The sequence below is a fragment of the Acanthopagrus latus genome, chromosome 6 (assembly GCF_904848185.1).
Source record: "Acanthopagrus latus isolate v.2019 chromosome 6, fAcaLat1.1, whole genome shotgun sequence".
NCBI classification, from domain to species: domain Eukaryota; kingdom Metazoa; phylum Chordata; class Actinopteri; order Spariformes; family Sparidae; genus Acanthopagrus; species Acanthopagrus latus.
The window spans coordinates 1,530,569-1,558,356 of record NC_051044.1 but is presented as its reverse complement, the minus strand read 5'-3'; the positions used below and the strand labels follow the sequence as shown (position 1 = coordinate 1,558,356).

At 42.1% G+C, this 27,788-nt stretch overlaps 1 protein-coding gene across 2 annotated transcripts; it reads right to left on the bottom strand.

Moving 5' to 3' along the window:
- Positions 1 to 278: 278 nt before the first annotated feature.
- sdc4 (syndecan 4) lies at positions 279 to 19,526 on the bottom strand. 2 transcript variants are annotated; one of them, XM_037100973.1, is made up of 5 exons: positions 19,198 to 19,526; positions 4,467 to 4,683; positions 4,332 to 4,375; positions 3,993 to 4,191; positions 279 to 3,797 (listed from the first exon to the last, which is right to left on the bottom strand). In XM_037100973.1, exons 1-5 carry the CDS (start codon positions 19,249 to 19,251, stop codon positions 3,646 to 3,648), a joined length of 666 nt encoding a protein of 221 aa, XP_036956868.1. In that variant the 5' UTR covers positions 19,252 to 19,526; the 3' UTR covers positions 279 to 3,645. The 2 variants fall into 2 exon arrangements, with proteins under 2 accessions (XP_036956868.1, XP_036956869.1); XM_037100974.1 differs by having other exon boundaries at positions 4,467 to 4,680; positions 19,198 to 19,523.
- Positions 19,527 to 27,788: the final 8,262 nt, after the last annotated feature.

The following is a 27,788-nucleotide window of genomic DNA, read 5'->3' as shown; positions in this document are numbered from 1 at the left end:
CTGACGCCATGACAACAGATGGATTTTAAGAAAAACATAAATTAGAGAAAATAAAATGACGACTTTCTGAAGTTTTATTTTTTAGGAGGTGCTTTATGGAGCCTGTAGTAGTTTTGGGCCCACAGCTCATCTCCAACACACCAAACACTGAGATATTCTGATCATGGTTAAACTGATATTTTCATTATTGTGACTCGTCTACAGACGGATGTATGAAATGTTTTCTCTCGCAGGAAACACATTAAAACAAAAAAGGACAATAACAAGACTTTAAAATGTTAATGTGCATAAAAATAGCTTTATTTCCAATAATAAATCAGAACCTGCATGCAGAAACCAATGATTCATTGGCTTCTCCACTCCATTGGTGATTCACATGTGGTGTTTGTGACATTAAGCAGCAGAACATACGTTTCTCTCCCGTGCTCGCCCAGCAGACCGGAGCTGATTACTACTTGAAACACTTTTTTAAAAAATTTATCCTGGAACAGTTTTACTCCCTTAAAAAGACACGTTGGATTGGTTCACTTGTTTAAATTTGACTCAAATTCTAATCAGTCGCTCCTCAGTCTGAGGTCGAGGTCGGCTGATACACTTACAGGAAACAAGTTTCAGTATTTACTTGATTACATTGTTGTGTTTCCAGAGAAGCGAAGACCTCGAACCGGCGTCAAGATGTTTCAATAGCTGGGAGCAGCTGGTGTTTGCAGGGACCTTGAATTTCCCAGTTTTGGCTCCAAATAAAAGATAAAATAAAATACCTGAACCAGCTCCAACTAGTAATCAGCCCGGGTCTGATACCGACGACACGGCTCATCAACACAACATCCCCTGAACAACGAGATGAACACCAACCACAGAAGCAATCCTTCTACAAACACAAACATAAATACAAAAAGCAAAAAAAAACAAAAGTCTAAAAAGATAATAGAAACTCTTACAAAATAAAAAGTTTCAAAACTATTTGCCTCTGAAAATCTCAAACTAGTGTATATAAAACTTTTAAAATCACATATACAACAGCTTAAAAAGGGGGAAACACCCCAACCTGAAAGAAGGCAATAAAATAATTTGACAGTTAAATTAATAATAAAAAATAAAAACAAAAAAAAAAAAAGGGAACAAGTTGATCTAGTGGAGAACAACGAGCGCAGGCGTGTTAGTGTTACTGCGAGCATCAAACAGCTTTCTCATTTACAGTAAATCACATGAACGTGCTGATGGGAGGAAAACAAAAATAAAAACAATTTGGCATTTAAATATTTGGTTGATATTTTTTGTTGCCAGGATGCGGCTAAGTACCAAGTTATTATTTCTTCAGGTTCTTTAAAAAAAAAAAAAAAAAAAAAAGGAAGGTTATTTAATGACTATGTACAAATCCTTGGTAGATCAGTCTGTGTGCCGCGGAGAAATGTGAGCATGAAACCTGTTGGTGGCTTCAGTGAGTCTTCGTAGACCCCAGAATGAAAACACGAAACTAAAAACTGTCGTTGTAGCTTATTGAGAAAGCATCGACCCCACGGCTGAAAACACAAGAACGCAGAAAGAACTAAAAAAACTACCAGTTTGTCCGATCAGAGCTTCAACTTTCTTCTCATTGGACAAATAGTCCCAACATCTACTGGATTCAGGAATATTAAAGTCTTTACAAGCTCAAAGTTCAAGTTTGACATTATGGGAGATAAGTTTCTTTCTTTCACTCTCATCTGTCTTCAATAATTTGGTACTTAAAGCCGTTTAAAAAACAGCAGATTATCATTTTTACAAGTTGCTCGTGGCACAATCAAAACTAACAAGAACTCACAGCCGGGAAACTTTAAACTGCAAAACTTTGGGGGAGTTTAATGTGACGTGATTAAACACAGCGGGTCAACATGACTTTGTGATCATAAAACTGTCTCCAGTTGTTAGACAGAGCCAGACTAGCCGTTTCCCCTCCGATTCCAGTCTTTATGCTAAGCTAAGCTAACTGTAGCTTGAGAGCGTATCAATTATCTTTCCAAAATGTCAAACTATTCCTTTAGAAGGTGCAATATGTAAGAACTGGCCACATGTTGAATAACAAACAAATACAGGGCAGCGAATAGACAGAGCAACTGCTAACTGCTGCTCGCTGTAGCGATACAGTTAGCGGTGTGGACTGGGAGCTTGGAGCACTGGAAGTGTTGGTGTTCAGGTGCTGTGGACCTCTGGGACGAGGAAGGAGCCGGAGGGAAAGCAGAGTTCATTTTTTGATCCTTGAATCTAAAATTCTTACATATTGCACCTTTAAGCTCGAGTGTAACTGCAGGTCAGCAGCTACGGTCCTCGTGAACGAGCTGTGTGAGTGTGTGTTTGTGTGTGAGGAATGTAGGTGTGTCACCTTGTAGGAGCATGTTGGTGTGACTCCAGTCGAGTTCATCAGAATAACAGAAAAACAAACCCTGGAGGCACAGCGGTAATTATTATAGTGGTAAAACATCTTCCAGGCGTTTGAAGTGCTCTCCAAGACAGGTAGCAGAGCACAACACTCTGCAATGTGTGTGTGTGTGTGTGTGTGTGTGTGTGTGTGTTTGACCTGGGTCATACAGTATTTGCAAATTCTTCCTCCAGATTAGTTTAGCTTACTTATGTGGTGCTACGTGCCAGCCTGCAGGGACTTTCCCCACATGAGGAGATACAAAACATGCCAGAAGTTTTAAAGAAAAAAAGTCTTTTAAGGTCATTTTAATAAACTCTGCTGCATCAGAAAATTCACAGAACATGGACTGAAATATCTTTCGACACTGTGAAATGATTTGCAAATATTTCCTGACCTTTGTCAGACTGTCTCTTCTCTCCCTGTCATTTTTTGGACTAGTTTGAGGATAAAGGTTAAGAAATATTGTAATTATTAACATCAGGTTGAACGGATGACGGAGCAGAAAACGAATTAATCTGAACAACATGAGCTCAATTCTTTTCCCGTCATGAAGGGATCGTTAATGGAACAAACTGAAATCTCTCTCTGCATTACATGGAGTTTCTGTTTTTAAAAATCTAATAAAAATGTTCACATAAAAGTCATTTTGCTACAATAAACGTGAGAAGCTGCAGTCCAAGAAAACAGGTTCAGAGGAGGACGAGGAGGAGAACAAATAACGAGAGGGAGAATAAATAACTGTAAATGCGTACCGAGACAACAATCATTGCACAGTGTTAGTGTTTTAACTGGAAGAGATAGAGGAGGGGAAGCCATGAGGAGCTAAACGTTCTCCAAGTCCTCGGTTCTAAGTTCTATTGTTTTGTCTCTTGACATGGGGACAAAATAATAAAAACATGAGACAAAAAAGAAGAAAATAACGATCACCGTGTACCGCAGCTGAAATAGTCCACTCCTGTTGCTCCTTGTCCAAAAGAGAGAGACGAGCGGACCAACAAAGCCTCCGATTGGTTAAGAGAGCACCAGTAATATTAGCATACATCAGGTAGGAGGAGTCAGTCTATCGATTGTGTTGTCGGGGCTTCTCTCCTGATTCGTTATCGAGTGTCACTCCGCTGAAGTAAAGTGAGGAGGAGGAGGAGGAGGTATGATGATGATGATGAGGCACTGATTGGGGTTTTCAGGGTTTAGGGAGTGAGGTGTGTGTGTTTGTGGGTGTGTGTCTGGAGGTGGGAGGTCAGGGTCTATGCGTAGATCTCTGTGGTGGGAGCTTTCTTGTAGATGGGCTTCTTCCCCAAATCGTAGCTGCCCTCGTCCTTCTTCTTCATGCGATAGATGAGGAGGAGGATGAGGAGGACGGCGAACATCAGGCAGACGGCGCCTCCTGTGATCAGAGCTGCAGGAGTGAGAGAGAGGGAGGGAGGTTAGACTTCAAGTTGAGTCTTCTGATGTTTATTCAACTGAAAACAGTCGGTACGTTTATTTGCAACATTCTCAAGAAACAGCTAGTGGAGCTAGGGAGTACTGACCCGCAGGCCAAACATTCACATCATTTTAAACCTAATTTTCCCGTCTCAAAGTTTCCACTGACCTGCGAGGACCTCCGTCTTTTTAAGGATGCTGTCTTCGCTGGCGTGGGACATGAGGACGTTGGATGGGTGCTCCTCGCCGGGCTCGGCCCCGTTCCTCAGCAGGGGGATTTCATTTTCGTTCTGGACGATCTCCACCTCGTTAACGGTCGGCCGCACCGGGCGCTCCACCTCTGGGATCTTGTTGTCGTTCACATTGGGCTGAGGGTGAAAGGAGAGATTGGAAAATCATGCACAAAGTCAATAAAGGGAACCTGAAGTGTGCAGCAGCACTGTCAGATACATACACACTGCTGTAAAATGATTCTGATTTGAATCAAACTCCAAGTGTTTGTTCTTACCTTAGCGGACGTCTTGGCCTCCCGTCCAGGTGACACAGTTGTTGCTGTGGAGGGAAGATTTTCTTCATTAGACCTCATGAAAACTTTAATTAAAATGTGGATTTAAAATGTTCTGAAGTATTTGTGAAGACTCACTTTGGTCACCAGAGCCGGAGAAGTCGTCATCGTACTCCTCCTCGTCGTCGACGTTCAGCTCGTCCTCGTAGTAATCGCCACCGTCGTATTCATTGTCGTCGTCTTCGTCGTCTGTGAAGCCAAAGTCAGAGCCTGATGACTCCAGGTCATGGTGTGTCAACATGGCGGCCGTCTGTGTGGTCTTCATGGGCATCCATGTCTCCGTCTCCCTCACCTGCTGGGACACCAGACACAGTGCGATCATCAGTAAAGATTCATGTGAGCAGAGCAGAAGTCTGAGTCCAGCTGCTGAAATGTGAATATTTTCTGTGACAGTAAACTGAATATCTCTGGAACAAAACAAGAAGTTTGGGGACGTCATGCCGAGCTTTGGTCTATAAAATTCTAGATAAAAATGTCGATCAGTGACTCGCAAACAACTCAAGACAATAATTGACAAATTCACAATGAAAATAGTTGTCCAGTCACATCTGCAGGTAAATTACAAATCAGAGAAAAGTCTGTTGTCCTGGATCAGCTGTTCAGAGACACAATAAAGAAAGTTCTTAACCTATGGGAGGGTAAGGAAGGCTCAGATGAGCAATAATGCTGACTAACAGAACTGACTGAGAGACAGCCGTGACTATTTCTTTGTTCTTGTAGTACGATGAAAAAAAAAAAAAAAAAGAGGATTTCCATGAAGCTGACCCAGTCACCACCGTCACTCTAATCACTCTGAAGATTAACACAATGAAGACACATCAACCTCCTTTAATCACATTACAACACTTAATTTCATTGACCATTTGCTCGGTAAGCAGCAAGAATGGGATTAACACACACACACACACACACACACACACACACACACACACACACACACACACAGTTAATCAGCAAGGGATGGGGAGGCAAAATGAGGCGAGAAAAGCAGAACAGCAGGTCCTGAACTCCTTCAAAAGCTTTAAAGTCTTTCTGATATCCGACTTTAACGTCCACACTGAAACATCCCAGCACCACAAACACAGCAGCCGTCACACCTCCTGATGTTTACAGCAATAACAGGCTCAAAGAAGAAGAACAAATTACACAGTGTCTCTTTTCACAATAAATCCATGGCAGTGACAGCCGTCAACATGTAGCTACAGAATGAAGTGGGTGAATAGCTCGATATGTTGCTGAAACATTTTGATCCCATCAGGCAGCGAAATAATCACCATGAGGTAGAAACAAGTCAGTCGACAGAATGTTACCATGGTGATCAGACTTGACTGAACTGAGGTGGACTGTTGGGCCTTGGCAGAGGTATGCACTCTACTGAGAGCCGAACTAAATGATTGAAATAAAGTGAGGTGAACACCACGAGAATGCAACAGAAGCGATCACATGCAGACAGACAGACTGTCCACATGTCGTGTGATGGGAGGCAGCCAATCACGGGGCTTTGTTCAACAGCGGCGCAGTGAAAGAAGACCGAGATCCTGGAGAGAGCCGAGCCGCGAGGCCAGAGAGGAACAAGCTTCCTCAATGAAACCTTCCATTTACTGAGAACAAAAGCTGACCACAAATCACACTGGAAACATGCCCGGGCATCCCACAACATCCTCATTTACTCTCACACACACACACACACACACACACAAACACAGCTCTGTTGACATCATGAGTTCTCATAATTACTTCCATCTGAGCCTTAATTTTAAGGGCTAGCTGGTGGCTAAGCCTGTCGGGGCCTCAGAGCATTATGTGTGTGTTCTCAAATACTTGGCATAGTAACGATGTGTGTTTGAAGGTAATCCCCTCAGCCTCTCCTTTTAAAAGTAGCCTATGTGAGGAGGAGGAGGAGGAGGAGGAGGGAAAGCCCCTTTGTGACTGCACAAGGGCTTCAAACGAGGGCGGCCATTTTACTGTGATTCCTCTAAAAGTAACAAGGTGGTCTGATGAGGACTCCCGCACTGTGTGTGTGTGTGTGTGTGTCGTTAATTCACTTTCATCATAGGAAATCTAATGTCTTCTTTATTATACATATACTGTGATCAACATCACAACCGTGTGTGTGTTAAATTACCCCAAGAACACACACACACGTTTCTTAATCAAGTCATATCCATTTTCATTTTTAATTAGTTGAGCTGCTCCACAATTTCCCTGTAACCCTGGCAACTATAGGAGTGACCCCAAGACTGAGGATCACTGCTCCATTATGTCCTCAGTTAAACTATATACATGAACACGGGGAGCTGTGATGCTGTGTGTGTGTGTGTGTGTGTGTGTGTGTGTGTGTGTGTGTGTGTGTGTGTGTGTGTGTGTGTGTGTGTGTGTGTGTGTGTGTGTGTGTGTGTGTGTGTGTGTGTGTGTGTGTGCGCGCGTGCGCGTGTCCTAAGCCTTAAAATGGTGACTGCTGGCTTTTCATTTCCTCGCAGCCATTCAGACGGGAATCTACCGCTGCTGCGTGCTGGCACAAGCCTGCTGAGTCACATTATAGGAATCACACTCATTCAGATGATAATATGGATCCATCCCAGTCAGGCCTGTTGTGCTGTGTGTGTGTGTGTGTGTGTGTGTGGTCTGTGGTTTACTTATGATATTAATCAATGAATCATGTCTTAAATGTGTAAAAATTCTCATTTCCTACAATTTCCCAGAGCTCATGATGGTGACACATTTTTGACAAGTTAAACTGTAGATAAGATATTTTAAAATGACTGTGTGTGTACAGGACATCACTGTATGGTTTGTGCAGCAAGACAACAGGTTCATTTCTAAGAGAAGCCAATATGTTGTCCGTGTCAATAAACCCCTTCCTCCTCCTGCCGCTGACCTTTAAACCCCCCCCACAGTGAAATGTGGACCTCCATTTGTGTCCTGGAGAGACGTGCCAAAAGAAACTCCACCATTTGCAGCCTGGTGTGCTCTAAAACAACAGCACGCCGTCTCCCGGGCTGAGTGAGACCTGTCCCGACAGGCCACGATTATTCACTACGACAGCCGAGATCAGAGGGATTTCTGTTCTGGTGGCAGCCACTGAATTTACTATCAGATGTGGGGGATATTCCATCTTTACCATACGCTCCCAGGAAGCAAAGCCAGGATGGGATTCAGGCCAAGGCCAAATCTGTTTGGACCAAAATAATCCAAGAACGTAGAAGAGCCACAACAGGAAGTCTCTGTTTCACACAAATGAAAACTGTGTGTCAGAGATGGAGGAAGATGTGACGAGTTAGTCTGTTACTGTACAAACAAGACAGAAACAGGCCTCCATTTCACTCCAACCAGCCTCTGAACCAGCACAGACTGGTGAGGAGAAAGGAGCGGGCCGTCTGAACAGAGGTTACGTAACCGAGTCAACATGGAAATCAGCACTCTTGGTGATTCTACAGTGACTGAACAGCCTGTCAGACTCAGTCATGGCCGCTCGCTGAACAACTACTGGAACTTCTTTCTATTAAATAGGGAAGGAAGTGTTCATGTGCACAATTATTTTCATAATTCACACGTTTTCCTGTTTATTCAACAGGTTTAAAAACGAACAGTACACCCATGAACGAAAACTGAATAACTATCTTCCAACCCTTCATGCAAACACAAAGTCAGGTGAAGTTTGATAGTCCACAAAACATTTTGGGGCTTTGCAGCTTTCTCCTAAACTATTGAGGTAGCTGGGGCCTTGTTTAGGAAATGTAAACCGATTATTTGAAAAGACGTTATCACACCCTCAACATGCGAACTAGCCTGTGTAACCTCCACACACAGGGCTTTTGGCTTAGCAGTTTAAGATTTCATCTTATAAAAAGAAAGGTGTGACGAGCATCTTTTAAAGTCCTTTTGGGATCTCAGGACTTGTGGAGACTTGGATTACACAGGACGGGATGTATGGAGCCATTTGACATTTTTTAGGTTTTAAAACTGTTGAGTAAATAGAGTAAACTGACACTAGATACTCAGAAATATATCACAATACAAAAGCTATAAATTCATTCACTGGCGTGTAACCAAACACACTTTCTCCTCCAGCATCACCGCCACAAACAGAGACAAACAGTCACACCCTCATATGAACCTCATGTGTTGACAACAAACAGCCTTAATGAGCTCAGCAACACAAACAGCAACACTGTGGTTCAGAGAGAGGCCACATAAGGTTAACCCAACATCCTACAGAACTGAAAGAATAAACTCAGACTCATGAATGTCAGAGCAGTGATACTGAAGACTTCTGAGAATGTGGACATGCTGAAGACATCATCATCATCATCATCATCATCATCTCTGTAATACTGTTTTATAGGAGCCAACAGAGTGACATGTAAACTTTAGCATCATTGCAGCAAAATCTAAATCTTATTCTGCCGGCTGACCACAACATTTGTCAGCCATTTTAAAAGCCACTTATGAGCCACTTACAGATCACCATTTTGTCCTCCCATCAGTGATTCACAGCCTCATTTATTCTGCCTAATGTGCAACCGCTGATAAGCAGCCGGATGTGGATTCCAGCCAAACCAAAGACTTTCAACCAACCAACCAGAGTTCATGGATCCATCTAGTTCTGCACCACAGTGTGCAGAAACAACGCCGTCTGTGTAATGAAGGCATGAAGGGTCCAGCCAGTACAAATGTTGGCATGTCCTAGCAAACCATTTTTATTTCAATTCTGTCTCTCATCCTAAACTCAGACAATGATTGTCGCGCTCATAAAGACTTCAACATCCAGATGACCTTTTCTCTGAACTGGACTCACTGTGTCAAAGTGAAACACCCACATGGCTGCAGTCCGAGACCATCATGTGAACACAACGGCCATCAGTCAAAAGATTAAACTGCCCGGGACATGATTCAGAACTCTGTGAGAACATATCAAGTTAACATGAGCTCTACTGAGACAAACAGCTTCAAACAAGTATGAACATTAATATGGTACAAAGAAAGATAATATATGGGACTACAAACCAAATGAAAACTACATTTCCAACTGGGGCTGCAACAAACGCATAGTTTTATCACCAATACGTTTTGTTGATTACTCACTCAACTGCTGGCCATTAATATCAGGATGCAGTGAAGACTAAGCTTACTTAGGAGCTGCAACGATTAGTTGTCAACAAATTAAGTGATGAGTATTTTGATAATGGAAGAACTGATGAATTATTTAAGATAAAAAAGTGACTCCAGCTTAAATGTGAATACTTTCTACTCTCTTTCATCGCTGACAGGAAACTGAATCTCTTTGGGTTGTGGACAGAAACAGAGTTTGAAGACGTGGTCAAGGATCGAGAAAATAATCCGTAGATTAATTGAAAAGGAAATAATTGTGAGTTTCAGGCCTAGTTTACCATCACAAGGAAAAGTTTTTAAAAAATGTTTTAAAAAAAGAGTGACAGTGAGGATCGACAGAAAAATAATTTCCAGATGTCAACTTGGCTATAACAATAAAGTTTATATCAATTAAGTATAAATAACCTGTAATTTTGTCAACTCCACAGGTGATCAACATCGGTTCCAGAGTAACTTGTATTTGGCTGATGAAATGGTCTTCATGATGTAGGGTTTGATTAAAACACTGAAAAACACTCAAGTCAGAAGTTTTGTTTCCCGTCCTGTCACACACTTCACTCAGTCTAGCCTCTGTCCTTGTTTATCCTGACCAACTCAGCATGGAGGTCCTACAAACTTTCCAGTTCCCCCAATTGTCCACATTCAGTGAAAAGCAGTCTGTCAAGACGCCCGCCACCCAGCCTCCGGGTCTGTCCCTTCCATTGACACCAAACAATGCCAGTGGACTCCTCAAGAGCATATCAATGACCAAGGTAACTGGGGATAAGCCCCCAGCAGCCTCCCTTCATTAAACTGGGGAAACAATCCCTCCATCTGCCGACACACAGAGAGGCATCTGGTCCATTCACACGGCGGCGTGGAGGAGGTACACAGTATGAAAAGACAGAAAAGAAACACCAGCACGCAGGAATGTGCTTCCTTATTCTTTGTGATGTCCAACGTCTCTTGACCTTTCAAGAAAAGGCAAATTATTGTTGGTTTCTAACCTTTTCTCCCTTTGAGTTGATATTCAGAGTCTACCTCCGCAGCATAAATAAAGTCAAATGGAAAATATGGTTTAAAAAGAGGTAGAAGCTCCAGTCCTTCCTTCCATTTTTTCCTTTGCCTCTCCACATTCACTCCCTCCATCTCCCGTCCTGTTTTTCAGCTCCTCCCCTCCTGCTGCTGGGTGATACTTGAACCAGCAGGATTTGCACCATGTATTGTGTCGCCTGATCTACTGGTAAGATGCACTTCTGACCTCTGATGAAACACACACACACTTCTGTGAGATGAACCTTCACAGTCTCACTTCAGGAGTTCAAGGCCTTCAGTTTATTGGATCCAAAGGGCCTCACAAAGACCGATCTATGATGAGGTCTCCACTTTGTTTTATATCAAAGTTGATCCAGTTCAACAAGTTTGGTCCTCATGTTTTATACATACAATCCTGAAAACAACCAACCAGCCATTTTTTAAAATGCACATTGAACAGTGCTGACTAGATCTCACACACACACACACGCGCACACACACCTTTGCACTTTTGCTCTGACAGCCGAGCTCTAGATTCCTTCTACCTACACCCAGTCTATCTATAGCAGTATTTCCACCTACCAGCACCATGTCAGACTCTATGGCAACATGTGGAGCTTTTCCATACACGTGTTGGCTCAGTTTCAGTCTGTTCATCAGCCCAGTGCTACAGGGATTTGCATTTCCACAACAGGCCTACCTGCTTAAAAAGGTGTGTCTTTCACTGACAATGCATTATCAGCAAACATTAAATGTTAATGGTGATTAAGCTGGACACTGGTGACCCCCGGGATGAAGGGGAAGGAGGCATCGCTCTCTGATAGTGTAACATCAGAGTGCTGATGTGACTAGAGCATCTTTTTCTGTGTGTTTAGGCCTGAACCTAGCAAACAGAGACCAGAGAACCTTCTTTGGAAGAGACTGGGCCAGAACTGAATGTCGCTGGCCTGTTGTATGCATTGTCAGCTTGTTGGTCTGTTTTTTTTTTTTCAACCCAGCACTCCCAGCTCACTGCCAGACAAAAATCCTGAACACAGGGTTCAAGGGAAACATAATCATATAAAAATACACATTCTTTTTGCTATTCAAATTGCATTATCTAATCCCAAGAGTATCCAACAGCGCTAATGTGACACCAATCAATGTGGCACAGTTCAAACGGACATGAGCAGCGTTGGTCCAGACACGTACAGCAGGACTGTCATGTCTTTATCACAGAGACAAACATTAGTCAGTGAAGTGAGTAATGCTGTTGCGTTTAACTTTTTGAATCTGTACAGGAAAGAAACAGACAACCAGCTGTGCAGCACACAGAGCTGATTCAGTCTCAGCTGATAAGCCTAATTGAGTTTTGATGAGCGTCTCCTGAGGGAACGTTCCCGGTCTTATCCTAATGGCCATTATTGGTCACTTCCTCCCGCCGGTGAAGCCACAGCGCAATGTCAATTGGATGATTCCTCGTTCTTGCCGAACTCATGACCGATGGAATAATAAGTTGAATGCCTGCAGCGACTCCACTCTCACAGAGACCATGCCTCTCTAATGTCTTCCCTGCTCCTCTGACTCTTTGATGCCACTCCCTGAGGCGAGCGTATCGCTGCCTCAGATCAAACACATTACAGCACAACAGACTGAATGTAAGCTGTAAGAGTTATTATCAGCTGAAAGATCAGATTTGGGCTTTAAATGGCAGGAAATAAGAAAGGGGCAGGAAAACAGGAAACATCCATCTAGGACAAATCAACTCAGTGTTCAATGAAAGCCTGAACTCCTGAAGAGAAGAGTGAATATGAATCAGGCCAGTAAACAACTGACTTATTTATACTTAAGTGTTTCTAGACATGTGAGAATGTCCCTTTATTCATAGTCTAAGATCAGCCACAAAGACTCAATTCATTTTGAAGACGTGATGCTTAACTGGACTCTTTATCCTGAGTAGATGTCAAGCTCCCAGTTCATTACAGCAGCATGCAACTGTTCCTTGATCTTAATCTAAAAATTACAACAGGCCTTTGTTAGTTTTTAAAAAAAATAAATTTAAAACAATCTCCTGAATTGAAAGACACCAGACACACCATGAACGTCTCATTAACATTTCCGTCTGACAATGATAAACGCAGCAGCAATGTTTAATCACACAAGATGAAGAGATGTCTTTATATTGGTGGTTAATCTTCAACTTTATCCAGCACATATTAAATGCATGAGCTCACAACTGAGTCACATTATGAGTAACTAAAATCAGACTCTACCTGGAACTGTCCAAAGGTCGCCAAACTACTGCGACAGGAGAGCCACAACTAACCATTGTTTCCACGATGAACTGTGCTTTACACAGTCCTGAGCACAAAGCGACATCAAATTGCTTTTTTTGTCCTATCAAACAAACAGTCTAAAACCCAAAGACTCTTCATTTACTGTCAGAAATGAGAAAGACTCCTCACATTTAAGAAGCTGGAACCAGAGAAAAATTGACAGTTTGCTTGAAAAGTGCCAAACAAATCACTGATAAGAAAAGTGATTTCTTCTAGTCACTGCAGCTCTGTATGAGAGCGGCATCACATCTTCTAACTCTTTGCAGGAAAGTGCATTTCCCAAACTGTTCCTTTCAAAGAGACAGAAAGAGATGAGCCTGTTAGCATGTGTGATAGATTGTATGAAACTGTTTGCTGCTGTTGAGGAATGTGTCTCTCTGTGTGGGTCAGCTCAGTAGCCAAGACTTTGGTTACACAGTGAGCCGCCACATTCCTCTCTTCTCTGCAGTGGAGCCAAAGCTCTCTACGCACAGAGACGCGATCAAGAGTCTGGGCAAAACCACCGAGGACCGCCGTTCTGTTCCTCCAGGTTCATGTGGACTTCAGTCTGCAGAGATATCCTGCAGGGAGGTGGTTTAAAGCTGCCTCTGGTAGCCCCACTCTCAGACTAATATGCACTGTAAGTATGTTTAAATGAGCCTGTGAGATCAAATGTAGACAGCATGGGTCCTGGTGCATTAAAGGGTAAAACTCCTATACTGCAGAGATTTCAAACACCTCCCTGTAATCTGTTCTGACAGGCAGGGAAAACCATACATCAGCATCTTTGTCGTTTTCCTTCTCCTCGCAACAAAAGGGGCAATTTAGTTTGAGAAGAAATTTAAACTCAGAATTTTAATATTTATAACATTAATGGAGGTAATAATACAAACTCAGGCATATTTGTCTTTTATCTCAGGTATGTGGATCTGAAATGACCAAGTTTAGGCTGAGAGAGCCGCTGGTGGTTTAATGTACAGTTAGACCTCACACACACAGAAGAAAAGTGCAGACACACAACATGACACACACATCAATACTGAAACATTTCACTGAGGGCACACACACTCACCCACAATCTCACACACACACACACACACACACACACACACCACATCAAAGAGGGACTGTATTATTGAGACACATTTGTCAGGAAGGATGTCTGAATGAGGGGAAGCCCTCAAACCACCCAAAACACTGTATGATCTCTGGTGTGTGTGTGTGTGTGTGTTTGCAGGAACAAGAACAAGGAACCAGAAGTGCTCTATATAAAAATTTTATAATTTTTTTTTTAAATAAACTATTCTGATGATCGATTATCAGTTTGCATTTTGCACATCACACGTCAAGATTATTTGATTGTGGCTTCTTTGGCGTTTGAGGATGAAACAATGATTATAATTTTCATTTTATAGAACAAACAACCAATCGATCAATGGACAGGTTAATCAATAATGTGGTTTGCAGCTGTTTTTTTCCACGTCATAGTCATACATTCAGGATTCATAAAGCCAGCTGTATTTGTCAAACATTATAATACAAAGTCCAAAAGAAATGCTTCATTTGTCTTCTGAAAGCGTTAATGAATGTCCCTTAAATATTGTCACATTGCAGCTGGAGACATTAAGTCAACAGTATTGGGTTATCTGATTCTGTCTCCAGCCGTAGGGTGGAGCATTTTGATTATTATATTTCATGCTCACTCCCTCCAGTTTTAAAGTCAGATACATCTGTTGCGCTTGGGGGGGGGGAAACCTCAGAGTGCATCAGTGCTGATAGCTGCGAACAGTCTGGCTTCAGGCCTGGAACAACCATCTGTCAGAGTCTGACAGGGTGTCCCGGGACAGCAGAGGCTGGGGCTGCAGGAGCCACATCAAACGGCCCCCCTCCAGGCTCGCTCATACATTTCCCAATGGAAACACAGCCAGGCTCATATTCCATGTTCTGCCATGGCCCTCTATATTTTTACTGGTCCACCACAAAGCCACAACAGCTTTTCTTTTCAAGACTGGGGAGGAGGCGGTGGGGAGCGGTGGCGTGTTAAGCTGCACGTTTCCCAGGCTGCCGCACTAAATGAGAACATGCTGTCTGTCAATTTATTTTGTTTTAAGGGTTAAAAATGTGTTTATATTATAACTGTAGGGCCGAAACAACTAAATAACAGTTTGTGATTACCGATTTATTAAATGGTCGAACATGATAGAGATGTTTTCAAGGGATAAATACTGGGAAGCGCTCAACATACGAGGGTGCAATATGTTGGTTTTATCTTTATTCATATCTATTAGTTGGCGACCTCCGGTGGCCACAGTAACTATGGCAGCAAAGGAGGACGTCAGGGTGGACAGACAAGTGCATCCTCTTCGCGTTGCGTTTACCTGGAAAACGGGTTCAGCAAAGAGTAAAAAAAAAAAAAGTTTGATGGGAGTGAAACAACCAGAATAGGAGGAGAGTTATGGTTGACTTCTGCCCTAAATGTATTCATATAGTTCCCGTTACAACTGCCAGAAAACGTAGTGGTTGAAAAGGGGTGGGGGGAGGGAGGAGGAGAGGGGGAGTCAGATTCTCGACTGCTCTCCATCACAGGCAGGAAGGACAAAAACCTCCTCTCTCTGTGCCAACATTCCTCGGCCCAAAGGGATTTTATAGACCAGCGGACAGCAATGCAGGAACCATTATTACATCCTACTGATACTATTTATCATGCTCCCCTCTTTCCCTCCCTGCCTTCTTTTCACCACACGGGGCTTTCAGTGCACCCCATCATGCAAAAGAGACACACACAAAAAAAACTTCCTCAAAAAAAAAAAAAAAAAAAAAAAAAGGACTCATTCTGGTGCAAATTATTAGGAGCTAAATACAAAACCAGTGACAAAACAAGATCTAACAAATGGACTCAGCCCTGAGGCTCCAAAGGCAACAAGCTGAGGTTTGGTGGTGTGACATGGATTAACTTCGGGGCAAAGAGGATTTTTGTTTTTTTTACCCTGATTAACCGCAGCAGTTGCCATCACAGGCGCATTTGGTAAATTAAAGTGATTAGACTAATTGAAATGAACCTCACAGAAAGTTTGGCAAGATTTTTGTCCAGTGACAGCGCAGCTTTTCTAACGTGCCCTTTAAATACAAAGACACAGAAAACAAACAGTTGGTGTACTTTTTATCTTTCACCTTCACCCAGTACTTTGTCATGAAGGACTCGTGGTGACTTGTGTTGCCATACATGGACAGAAAATGCTGAGGTCAATGGAAAAAAAAAAAGGCATGAAGAACAGGATTTGTTTGCCCTGGTCTATTTTGGACAAACTGATAAAACTGTACACGAGGTCTCAGCCCGGCTACAGCTCTGCACGTCTGAAAGAAATCAAAATGGTCGACCATGGGCAGCTAAATCAAACTTCCCAGAATTAGTAATGATTGTTGAAAAAGTGAGTCCATTAATAAAAAACATTCCTAAGATTCCTGAGGCTCCCAAAAAGCCCTTTTTTGTATTCAGAGCACGCTCTTTTGTCAGGTAGCAGAACATTGTTATCGATTAGCTGGGAACGCCAAACCCACATACCAATAATGACCTCAGTGGGTAGAGAGAAGAAAAGGCTGGAAGGAGGGAGGGAAGGATTGTCATAGCTCAGAGGCTAAGTATCCATCAAAGGAAAGAGCAGAAAGGAAGAAAAAAAGAAAAAAAGCCATGAGGACAATTGATCACAGGGACAGAGGGGACCAGCGGAGTGACGTCAAAGAAGCAGAACCTGAAACCTGGAGGGCAACCGCTCATTTAAAAAGAGGTACCAGAAACAGAGTGTATTCTGGTGGGAAAGCTGTAGGTGTATCCACGCTAGGCTAGGCTAGTGGAGAGGAGTGTCCCTTATAAAAGGCCCCGGGACCCTATTGAGATCCCTCCAAGTGTGCAAAATCCCCAAGAGGGCCGGTCAAGGTCACCAAAGGTCACATTCCAGAGGGAAAATCAAAAAAGAAGAAGAAGAGAGAGGACAGGGGAGCGAGGGGGCGACGACAAGACGAGGCAGAGCGAGCAACAGAAGCTCGACGGCTTTGAGGAATGTAACAGATAGTAAAGGAGAGGAGGATCCAACCAGCCGTCAGGACGCAGAGAAGACGCCTGAAGGCAGACGAGGCTCAGCTCTTCAACCTGGGATAAGAGTAGTACAGAGTGTTTGTGGATCCACGCAGGAATCTCTCATGTGTCATATAACGTCTCGGCGAAGGAGGCGATGGCCATATCTGTGAAACTGCTTCATTTAAAATCCACACAAGCGCTTCAGGCGTCCATCCTGGCCTGACAAGTGTGTTACTGCCATTCACACCATTTGTACTGACCAACTGGGTGAAATGGGGGGGCAGGGTGCATGTGTTTGTGTGTGGGTGGCCTGTATTAACACTCCAGGACACACAGTTAGAAACTAGAATGGAACTCGGTAGAGCGCATACCTCTGCCAAAGCCCAACAGTCCACAGTGATTTAATTCAATCGAGCCTAATCTAATAAACTCACACTTAATGTTAAAGACAGTGAGAAAACATGAAGTTGGACATAAATGACAGCCTCCTTCTTCCACGCCAGATAAGTAGTTATTTTTTGGTGATGATAACTGACAAGACCCTCAGTTCACTATCAAACAATTAGACAAAAAGGTAAATACCACTTCTCTTCCTTGGCTTCGATCATCATGGCTAAAACTCCACCCCAAATGTTGTACAATTAGTGTCACAAATTAATCACCTCGGTGTTAATTATTTCACTGCATAACACATGTTGTTCTCAGTGTAAATTTTGATGTGTTCACTATTGTATTTATCGACAGTGAATCAAGTCAAAACACAATAATTGTGAGTTTCTTTCTAGATGTAGACATAATACCATCACATGGTATTTCTGTTCTTCAGGCAGAGCAGGACTGGGTGAAAACATGTTTGAATAACTTGTGTTTCATGAATAGTTGGGGAAGAAACCAGGCTGTGGTGGCAGTGGAAGAAAGGTGTCAGTATTATACATGACAACATCAGAAAATGCTGGAGAACATGAGGTAACATGTTATGGAAAAGCCTATACAGACCAGGGCTTTACAACGCAGAAAAACCCAAAGTAACAAATCAGGACGGGTCACAATAACCCCCGCACAAAACTCTTCCAAAACTTCCAACAACATTAACAAACAAGTCAACCACTTCCAGCTCACAGAAGCCCCTCAGGACATGCATTCTTTTGGCATTAAGTCAGCCTTTAACTTTCCACAACATTTAACTTATCCCCCAAGAATCAGTGATTCACAGAAAAGTCAACGTGACTTTAGCTCACATGATTTTTTAAACAAATAATAATTTAAAAGGGGCACTGTGTAGTTCTGAAGAAGAATTTTAAAATGTCAATATCAAAACAACACCTCAACACTCATGAGGTAATATTACAAACTTTGCTCCATAGATTAATAAACAAGCTGTTGTGAGAGGAAAATAAGGTCCCCAGAACACTAGAAAGGTGGCAGGGTCCGCCACAAATAAACAAAGCAAAGCAGTATACATTGTGTTGTCTTTTAAGATCAGCTTGTTTATTCAGTCATGAAAACAAAGACAGTTTGTTTATTTATGTTGTTCAGGCAGAAAAGAGATTAACATTTCTTGCCCCAAACTACAGACTGATCCTTTAACTTACCCCCAAAGTATCAGTGAGTCACCAAAAACATTTTACATCCACTGAAAAACAGACACTTCAGCATGATTTAAGATGCTCAGCGGACTCTGATGAATCTAATCACTCTATTTCTGCTCCAATTCCTATCCGGGGACAGGGAAATAACACTGCATTCACAACAACATGGAGCTCTGGGGGAGGAACACAGGGAGGTGAAATCCAATGTGTTCCAACTTTCTTTGACTTACTGATCAAAAACAGTGATTCACGTCAAAAGAGCAGCCCAGATGTTGCAGTGATTGGGCCATCACAGGCAGGAGAAGTGACTCGGGTGACTTGCCAGCTTCCCCCTCAATCTGGGCCCCATACAGGATAATAGCAGCGGGCTGTGGATGCCTGTGTCCCCCCCCCCCTCCCTCCACCAGCCGACACACACTCCTCACTGGACTGTAGCACTGAAGCTAGCTGGCTAACAACACTGCTGCTCTGTGGATTAATCACTGTGTGAGATGTGAACACAGGACGAGCTTTTTCTTTATTTTATATTTTTTTGGTCAAACCAACAGCTGACAGCACAAATCACAGCTAACGGAGTCGCGTTAACGGCTAATCCTCACTGTTAACAACCAGTAGCGCGTTTTAGCTAGCGCTGCCAAACTGACCGAGCAAGGGAACAAACTAAAGTTTTTTAAAGGTACATTTTAAATTAAATCACGGTCAGATGTGTGAGTAAAACAACTTACCGACTCTGAAAACACGGAGGCAGATAGAATCAGCACGAGGCACAGGTTGAGCATTGTGTCCGTTCACGTAGATAACCGTTAAAGTTTTTTTTTTAAAAAAAGATGTAGTCTTGGAGGAAAAAGCTGCTCTGGACGTTTCTTGAGGTTTTCACTGAACCGGTTCGGTGTCTTGTGTCTCGGTATAGTCCAACAGAACCAGAGGCTGTAGAGAAACTGTCCAGTATTATCAGGTTGACTCGTCTGTTCTGTACCGTTTCTGTCCGGTGACTGTTCGGTTCCACTGAAGCTCCTCACGAGCTCCTCTGCGCTATATTTCACTCTCCCCCAACTCTCCTCCAATCAGCGAGCGAGCTGTGACGTCGCACTCGCAACCTTCTCCATAACTTACGGTAAACGTCCGTCACGTTCAACAGGTGCCCCGCCCCCTACCGCCCAAGCGCGTCAAGTCACTCGGATATACCGAGGGGGGAAAATATCCGGCAAACCCTTCAAAATAAAAGTCCAATATATTTTACGGAAGTGTGATTGTCAGCACAAAATTAGCGTTTAAATGTGATTTTCCCCGCCGTAGGCCTACTTTACAGTCATAAATATTAACCGTTTTCATCCAATTATCTATCTTCATTTGAGTCTTTGAATATTCTGTATCATTTGGCTTTTAAATGGTATTTTATTTCATTCGTGTTTTTATGATTTATGTAACTTGATTAAAATTTCGATTAAAGGAGCACTACGTAGTTTGGGAGAAGAAATTAAACTTAAGTTTGTTTATTTAGTTTATTCAGTCATGAAAAGTATCTATCTATCTATCTATCTATCTATCTATCTATCTATCTATCTATCTATCTATCTATCTATCTATCTATCTATCTATCTATCTATCTATCTATCTATTGCACTTCCTCTCCCTCTTTCCATAAGTTTTCTTGTTTCTCTCTCATTTCTATCTATGTTTCAGTATCAAGTAAAAAGCATCTAAAAATAAAATAAAAGTCCAGCGTTTGCGAGCCACATCTGTTATTGTTTGTCTTCATTAATGACATGATAAGGAGCTAGTAGTGGGCCGTTTTATAACATGCCATTTGTTAGTGATCAGCAGGGTGTTATCTTATCTACCCAGTGTGTGGTGGCCTGAAAGACTTTGATTAAACGTTGATTGTTTTAACACCAGTGGAAAGAAAAACTTGAGTTAGATATCTTTTTTAAAATACAGTATCTGGGTTGTCCACATACTTTACACATCATGGAATATCCTACTTTAGGCAACAGCCCAGAATCAAAATATTATGAAGACATAGAAGTTATAAACCAGGAAGTATGACTAAAAGAAAAACTTTGTTGGAAACACAAAGCGTGTGGGGAGGTTTGGGTTTGAGCGTGAGGTCATCTCGTTCGTTTTCCACATTCCTGAGCTGTGTTGCCTGTAAAAAGAAAAAAGGGAAGCTGGTGCCTGCAGGGTTTTGTGCTACTTCATGGAAATTCTTCGAGTGACGACATCTTCCGGTAAAAGTTCCTCTCCTCTGTTTTCCCTCCCCTCTTTCACTTTCCTCCCCTCCCCCTCCCTCTCCAGTCTTTCCATGTCTCTCCTGTATCCTCCTGCTTTCACTCTCCAGAGAAACAACTTCACTCTGTTTTCAGTTTCCATTTTGATTTACGACGACGAGTTTCATCATCGATGTTTTCACATATTTCACCTCAGCATCTTGATTAGATTAAGTGTACTCACACCAGAGCAGAGGCTGTGAGACGTGTGTCTGTGTGTCTGTGACTGAATATCAGTGGTGGAAGTAACGCGAAGTGTGTCCTCGAGTAAAAGTACTGTAAAAAAATACTCTGTTACTTGTGAGAGAGTATTTTGCCCAGCAAGTTCAGGTCCTGCTGAAAACAGTACATGAGTAAACGTACTACAGTATACAGTAAACAACATACATGTAAATATGTCATTTACGTTTAACTGATACTGATTTATATTTACTCTCAGATACTTTCAGACTTGTACTCAAATACTATTTGTTTAGGTGACTTTTACTGTCATCATAGTAACAGTTTATATATAAGTACGTATGAATTTTGTTTACTTTTAATGACACTGCTAGTAAGAATAAAAGTACTCTCTGCCGTCTGGATATGTCTGCAGCTGCCTTAATAATATCCACGGTAGGTTCTCACTGGTTGGCTGTTGTTGGCTGTAATGACGTCATCACCATCACCATCACCTCCACCTGTGACAGTCAGCTAATAATCACATCATTTAAACGTGATATGAGACGTTTGGTACAAATGTCGACCTCAGACGTTTCTGATGTTCGTAGAAATGTTTAGCGCTCTCGTTATATCCTGGAAACTGGACTGGGTGTGGAAATATGAGACAATTTATACTTTTATTTTGAAAGGTCGGAGCCATGAATGCATGTGTTGTAACCTAAATGTTGTATGTTTGTGTCTTTTTTATGTCTGCAGAGGTGAATGAGAAGGTAACACAAAGATAACGCTGATGAGAGATCAACATAATCTGGAAAAACCCAAGATGAAGCCCTGTGTGTGTGTGTGTGTGTGTGTGTGTGTGTGTGTGTGTGTGTGTGTGTGTGTGTGTGCAGTAACACAGTTTACACAAATGAAAGGAAATTAAATGTCTCAGTCTTCAGTTAATAAATAACATTTACTAGGACACTGTAAAGTTTATTGACATTAAGTGAATCTTTATCGAAACAATATCTTAATAAATTAATTAGGAGGTGTTTTAAAGTTTGTTAAGTGTTAATCCAAGTTTGATTAATTATAAAATAACAATTTATTTATGACAGTTAACTGTTGTCAACATTATTTAAGCCAAAGTGACAAAAAAATTTCTATCTCTGAAAAAAACACTGCAACATAAATCAACTGTGTAGCAGTAAGAAGCTAATGTTACAAACAGACGACATCACAGTCACATGACTGAAACGTCTCCACCACTAAGAGTCTTACTGCACAATTACTATCCAGGTTTCTATAAACTGATCAGAGTACAAGTTGTAAAGTCAGAGTTAGAACAGTGTGGAACTAAAGTGGCCTGTAAAGACGGACTAGTGAGTAGATGAGTCTCCGTGTTGCTGTGAGGACGTTTAATGTCCCCGACAACCTCTGTAGTCTCATTCAGACACTTGTTAGCAACCGCTAACTGTTGTTAGCACATGAAGAGCTTCAGGATTAAACTGTGGGATGTTTAATGATGAGTTTATGTTGGAGAACAAAACATGTGAATATCTTCAGCCTGTGGTGACACACAGCTTCATTCACACATTTAACTGAAAACACACTTAGCACAGACACACACAATCAGACGAGGGACCAGGATGTGCTAACATGCTAATATGCTAACACTCTCTGTTATTTAAATGTTTAATAACTATTGCAGCAGTTCATCACTTTAAAGAATATTCATTATTTTACAAACTGCAAATTAACCTAATCTATAATAAAAACATCATAATTGAATAAATTAATGATATCATCTGTAAAGTAACTGAAGCTTTAAAACAAATACAGCACAGTCAAAAGTACAGAAAGAAGACTTTTACACTGGACTGAACCACAGAACTTCACTTAATGTACTGGTAGCATGTGTGTGTGTGTGTGTGTGTGTGTGTGTGTGTCCTTCTTGGTTACATTAACAATCTAAATTAGCAGCTGAAGTTAGACGAGCTAGCGTCATGAGGTAATAGTTGTGGGTGTGTGGGTGTGCGTGCGTGCGTGCGTGCGTGCGTGCGTGCGTGTGTGTGTGCGCTGTCTGGACTTGAAACAGGTAGTTGGAGTTTCCAGCCGCTCTGTGTTTTCCTCAGCTGCCGGCAGACGTGGAGGACTTTCCCCGCTCACACTCTTTCATGTAAGAACTATTTACAAAGGTCAGATTCTTTGATAGGCTGAAGGTGTTTGTTTGTTTTTAGGGTGGACTGTCCCTTTAAGAATCAGTTCGCTCTCCATCCAAAGACAGAAAACCGGCTGTCTGATCATTGTTACCAAGCAGGACTGAATGATCAGATCCAGAGACGGTTCAGTGAGCGGTCCATTGGACCTGACTGCCTCCCTGAAGGCACCAACACATCCACTAAATGTTTTAACGATGAACATTCGGTCTTTACGTCAGCACTTCCTGGTGAAGCTTTTCTTTTAATGACATCACAAGTTTATGGCCGCCATCTTCTCTGGAGGCTGCTGCTCGTTTCCTCTCAGATCAACAACTGCCCGAACAGGACGACGACGGTGAATTCCCCGTTCAGACATTGGAGAAGTGTGTGTGCGTGTGTGTGTGATGTTTGGATTGTGTAATTTTCCCAGTGATGAAAGGTGAAATCCCTGCTCAGGTGAGAATGAACACACAGGTGTGTTTGTCATATTTATCAGCCGTGACAGCCGGGCTGGTATTATTTTCACCTTGTGACTGTGTGTGTGTGTGTGTGTGTGTGTGTGTGTGTGTGTGTGTGTGACTGTAAAGCAAATGTTGGCTCGGTCCATATAAATGGGGGTGTTTTGGCTTCTTTCCTACTTCCTGCGCTCGTGCACGGACCTGCCTTCAAACTCCACCTTCATCTTATCTCAACTACACACCTGTGAGGTGTCATGTCGGCATCTATCAGAGGTCAGATCATCATCAATCTGTCCCTCAATACACATGAGAAACCCGGCAAAGTCGACCCAATCAACAGAATCAATGTCAGCAGAGTTCTGACTGTGTTTACATTTTTAGGTGAGCTGTTCCTTTAAGAATGCTGCTTACTGAGAAGGGAGCTGAATACAGAGAAGAAGCATCAGCTGGTAAAGTCCAAGTTAAAGTGTGTGTGTTTGTGAAAGCACACACACACACAAACACACACACTCAGAGCGCTGATGACATTTAGGAAAAGGCCTCGAGAACAGAGAAGTGAGACCCGATGACATCATCACCACGAGACGGAGGAAGAACCACGAAGTTCCTCTGAAGTCAGTGTTTCGATGGAAAGTCATCCTGTGTGTGTGTGTGTGTGTGTGAGTGCGTGAGTGTGTGTGTGCTGATGTTTCTACAGAAGTGAAATGTGTATACAGTTTTAAAAAACTGTGAACTGAGAGTGAAAGTGACACCACAGAAGAAGAAGAAGCAGAGGCAGAAGAAGAGAAGTGACCTATCAGAAGGACGACAGCAGCCTATAAACGACAGGATGAGCTGAAAGTGTGAAAGCATCTTTTTCTTTTGTTTCAGTCGAATCAAACATGCGACACACACAAACACAAAGTCTCTGTCGCTTCACTTCGTCCTGAGTGAAGTTTCAGAATGAAGCATCCTCACAACGACACGCTTCACATGAGACGCTTCACATGAGACGCTTCACATGACTCCAGTTTAAATGTTGAGCTCAGCTGCAGATCTGTGTGTGTTTGTGTTCAGACTTCAGGCTGTGATGCATCAGCGCCCCCTGCTGCCCAACATGAGCACAACTGGACCTTAAACTCAGTTAAACTTTGATTTATTCTTAATTAATTGATTTTTTTCTTGATAAAATATTATTGTTCTCACTCATAATATATGAATGTGGTATTAATTATTTCACATTTTACTTGATAACAATAACTTTGATTCTATTGCAGATTAAAAACTGTCTAAGAAGTTTAAGAAAATCAGAAAATAAAAGTCGAACAGAACCGGGCCCAGTGTGTGTGTGTGTGTGTGTGTGTGTGTGTGTGTGTGTGTGTGTGTGTGTGTGTGTGTGTGTGTGTGTGAATCAATATATTTGAATGTTTTAAATATATTTCTATTTGAAGGATGACGACCTGGTTTGTTCTGTATTTCTAATAATCCTTATTGCTAAAGAAATAAGAATTAGAAGAATAAAATTTTAATCAAACATTTCCAGAATTTAAAGGAGCACTCTGTCTTTTTCTTTTCTGACAAACAAACTAAACAAACAAACTCAAACTGACCTTAAAGGAAAACACATGTTTACTGTGTTTACATGTGGCGGACCCCGCCACCTGTCTAGCGTCACACAGTGATGATCTTCCTCAGAGCCTCAGTAACGCAGCTGGAGCAGAAACCTGTCTGAGTTTGATCAGTCTGCAGGGGAGATGATTCAGTCTGGATCTGAGCAGCAGAAGAAGAACTGGATGCGTCACTGACACGTCACGGCCTGCAGGCGGCGCTCCGCCCTCACGTCACAGCTGCACGTCGCCTGACAGCAGAGTTTCTCCTGCAGCTGAAACAAGAAGATCATCTGATTGAAACCGCTTCAGTTCATAACAGACGATGATATCATGTGTCCTGTTATTGTTTTCCTCCCTCCACCTGTTTATTTATCTCGTTTTGGCCTCGTGACACTTTGATTTCATTACGTCTAACAAAAACACACTTTGATTAAAGTTTTATAAATAAAAAATGTCAACAATAAAAATCAAAATCGACTGTTACAAATAAAGATAATACAAAACAGTTCATAATATTGAGTTTTGTTTTAATAATTTCTCACGACTTCATATTCACACACACACACACACACACACACACACACACACACACACACACACACACACACACTCTGCAGGTGAAGGAGGGTTTGTTCACAGGTGAGTTTCATGGACAAAATGTTTTTTTTTCTTTTAAATGTTTCATCAAATAAAAACATTTAACTTTTAATCATCAGCGGTGGAAGAACTCTGATCGTTCACTAGAGAAGAAATACTGAACAATAAAAGCAATTATGAAGTATTCTTGCCCCGAGAAACACAGTTATTGTTCTGGAGTTCTGTTGTTTCTGAACTTTATTTACTTCTTCTAATTCTTCTTCTTCTCTGACATTAAACCTTCACAGCCCCTCTTCTTCATTTGGATTCTTGTTAAGGTGACAGAGAAGAAGAAGAAGAAGAAGAAGAAGAAGAAGAAGAAGAAGAAGAAGAAGAAGAAGAAGAAGAAGAAGAAGAAGAGATGTTGTCCTGCAGTCTATGAGTCTGTCTGCTAACCTAAACAAACAGAACGAACACAACGTTGAACAACGTGTCTCAACATATCTGCAGCATGACAAAGAGAAAAAGTTCTGACGTGTCTGAAAGCTCAACACACTGCGGTTTAACAAACACATTCGTACAGAGAAAACACGTCACATGAAGGATTTATCTTCATTCATTTGGCAGCAAACAGAAAAAGATGAATGCTGCAAATACAGAAAATAATCAGTTTATTAAATACTGAACAAAAAGAAGTTAAGGTAGTTTGTTTTTTATATTATAAATAAAAAACTTTTAGATTCTGACTGCAGGACTCAGATTTGAATTGTTGAGTTAGTTTGCTGAAATATGATGAGATCAAAATGTTCAAAAGAAAAAGAAACAACTCCAAAACAACTGACGGAGAATCGACTTTAAACTGAGGGAACAAGTAACGTGTCCCAGGTGTGTCCGCAGGCGTCCAGCAGCATTTCTGTGTTTACAGTATTTTCATTGTGTTTTCTTATTTTTTTTCTCAGTTGTTATCGTGAAGTAGCTGGAGTATTTAAATGTGAAGGACATCCAAAAAACAACCAAAAAACCTCCAAAACTACTTCGAAACTTTGCAGAATTAGCTGTTAGCACTTCCTGTTAGCAGTGAACCTGTGGATGCTCAGACATCTCTCACTGGATCACTGTGATACTGAAGAAAACTTAAAAACGTGATGTTTCTAAGGCAAGTTCTGCACACGTGACGACTGACGATTCCAGCGTTTATTGTGCAAATTTTTAACAGGAAGTCAGATCGTCTCCATCCGCGATCACAGCGACCAAAACAGGTGGACTGTAAATTTTAAACGCTTTTATTCTGACGACTGTCGAGGGAACTTTCACAGAAGCAGTTTTAAGCACCCGGCTCAGTCTGCAGGATGGATTCAGGATCTGAGTTTCAGTCTGAGCTGTGAGGGCGTCTCTGAGATAACCGACCCTTAAACTGACCCTCAGGGCGGAGATGCTGATAGCTGAACGTAAAAACTCAACTAAAGACACATCAGATGGCTCCGTACACTCCGTCTGCTGTCGTCCAAGTCTGAAGAAGCCTCGAGATCACAAACTGATCTGAACAGATGATATGTATATCTTTTTAATCTGAAATCTTCACTGTAGCTGCTGAGCTAACAGCGTTAGCGGGCGCCCGAGCTGGACGGTGTAAATAACATCCGACAAAAACATGAACTGAAGAAGCAGAATAACAGGAAGTGTGTTAGCGCAGCAGAAGGAGCAGAAGAAAACTTCAAACTGAGTCATTTGTAAATGAGTTGACTTAACGCAGTAATTAACTGTTAATGAACAGTTCAACAGTTAACCTCGTCTCACTTTTAACCCTCGAGGGTCATTAAATGTCTCCGTGTAACAACAGATCTGCTGTCGCGCCCTCGGACCCGAACACATGCAGCCAGACGTAAACGGCTGCGTAACTCAAGCCTGAAGTTTGCCAGAACAGATCCATCATCATTTACGGCCCGCTGAGCGCCGTTTGTCCCGGCAGCTCGCCGCCCGCTAAAGGTCAGAGCACAAGAGACTGTTTAGTGGCTCTGAGCCGAGTATGAAAGGCCGGCCTTCACAGCGGAGCGAGAGGCTGAGAGGAAATGAGCGTGAAA

Coding starts and splice junctions, on each gene's coding strand:
- sdc4 (XM_037100973.1), bottom strand. CDS start 19,251: ATGCTCAACCTGTGCCTCGTGCTGATTCTATCTGCCTCCGTGTTTTCA. Junction 4,376..4,466: donor CTCCGGCTCTGGTGACCAAA/GTGAGTCTTCAC, acceptor TTCCCTCCACAG/CAACAACTGTGTCACCTGGA. Junction 4,192..4,331: donor AGGCCAAGACGTCCGCTAAG/GTAAGAACAAAC, acceptor TTTCACCCTCAG/CCCAATGTGAACGACAACAA.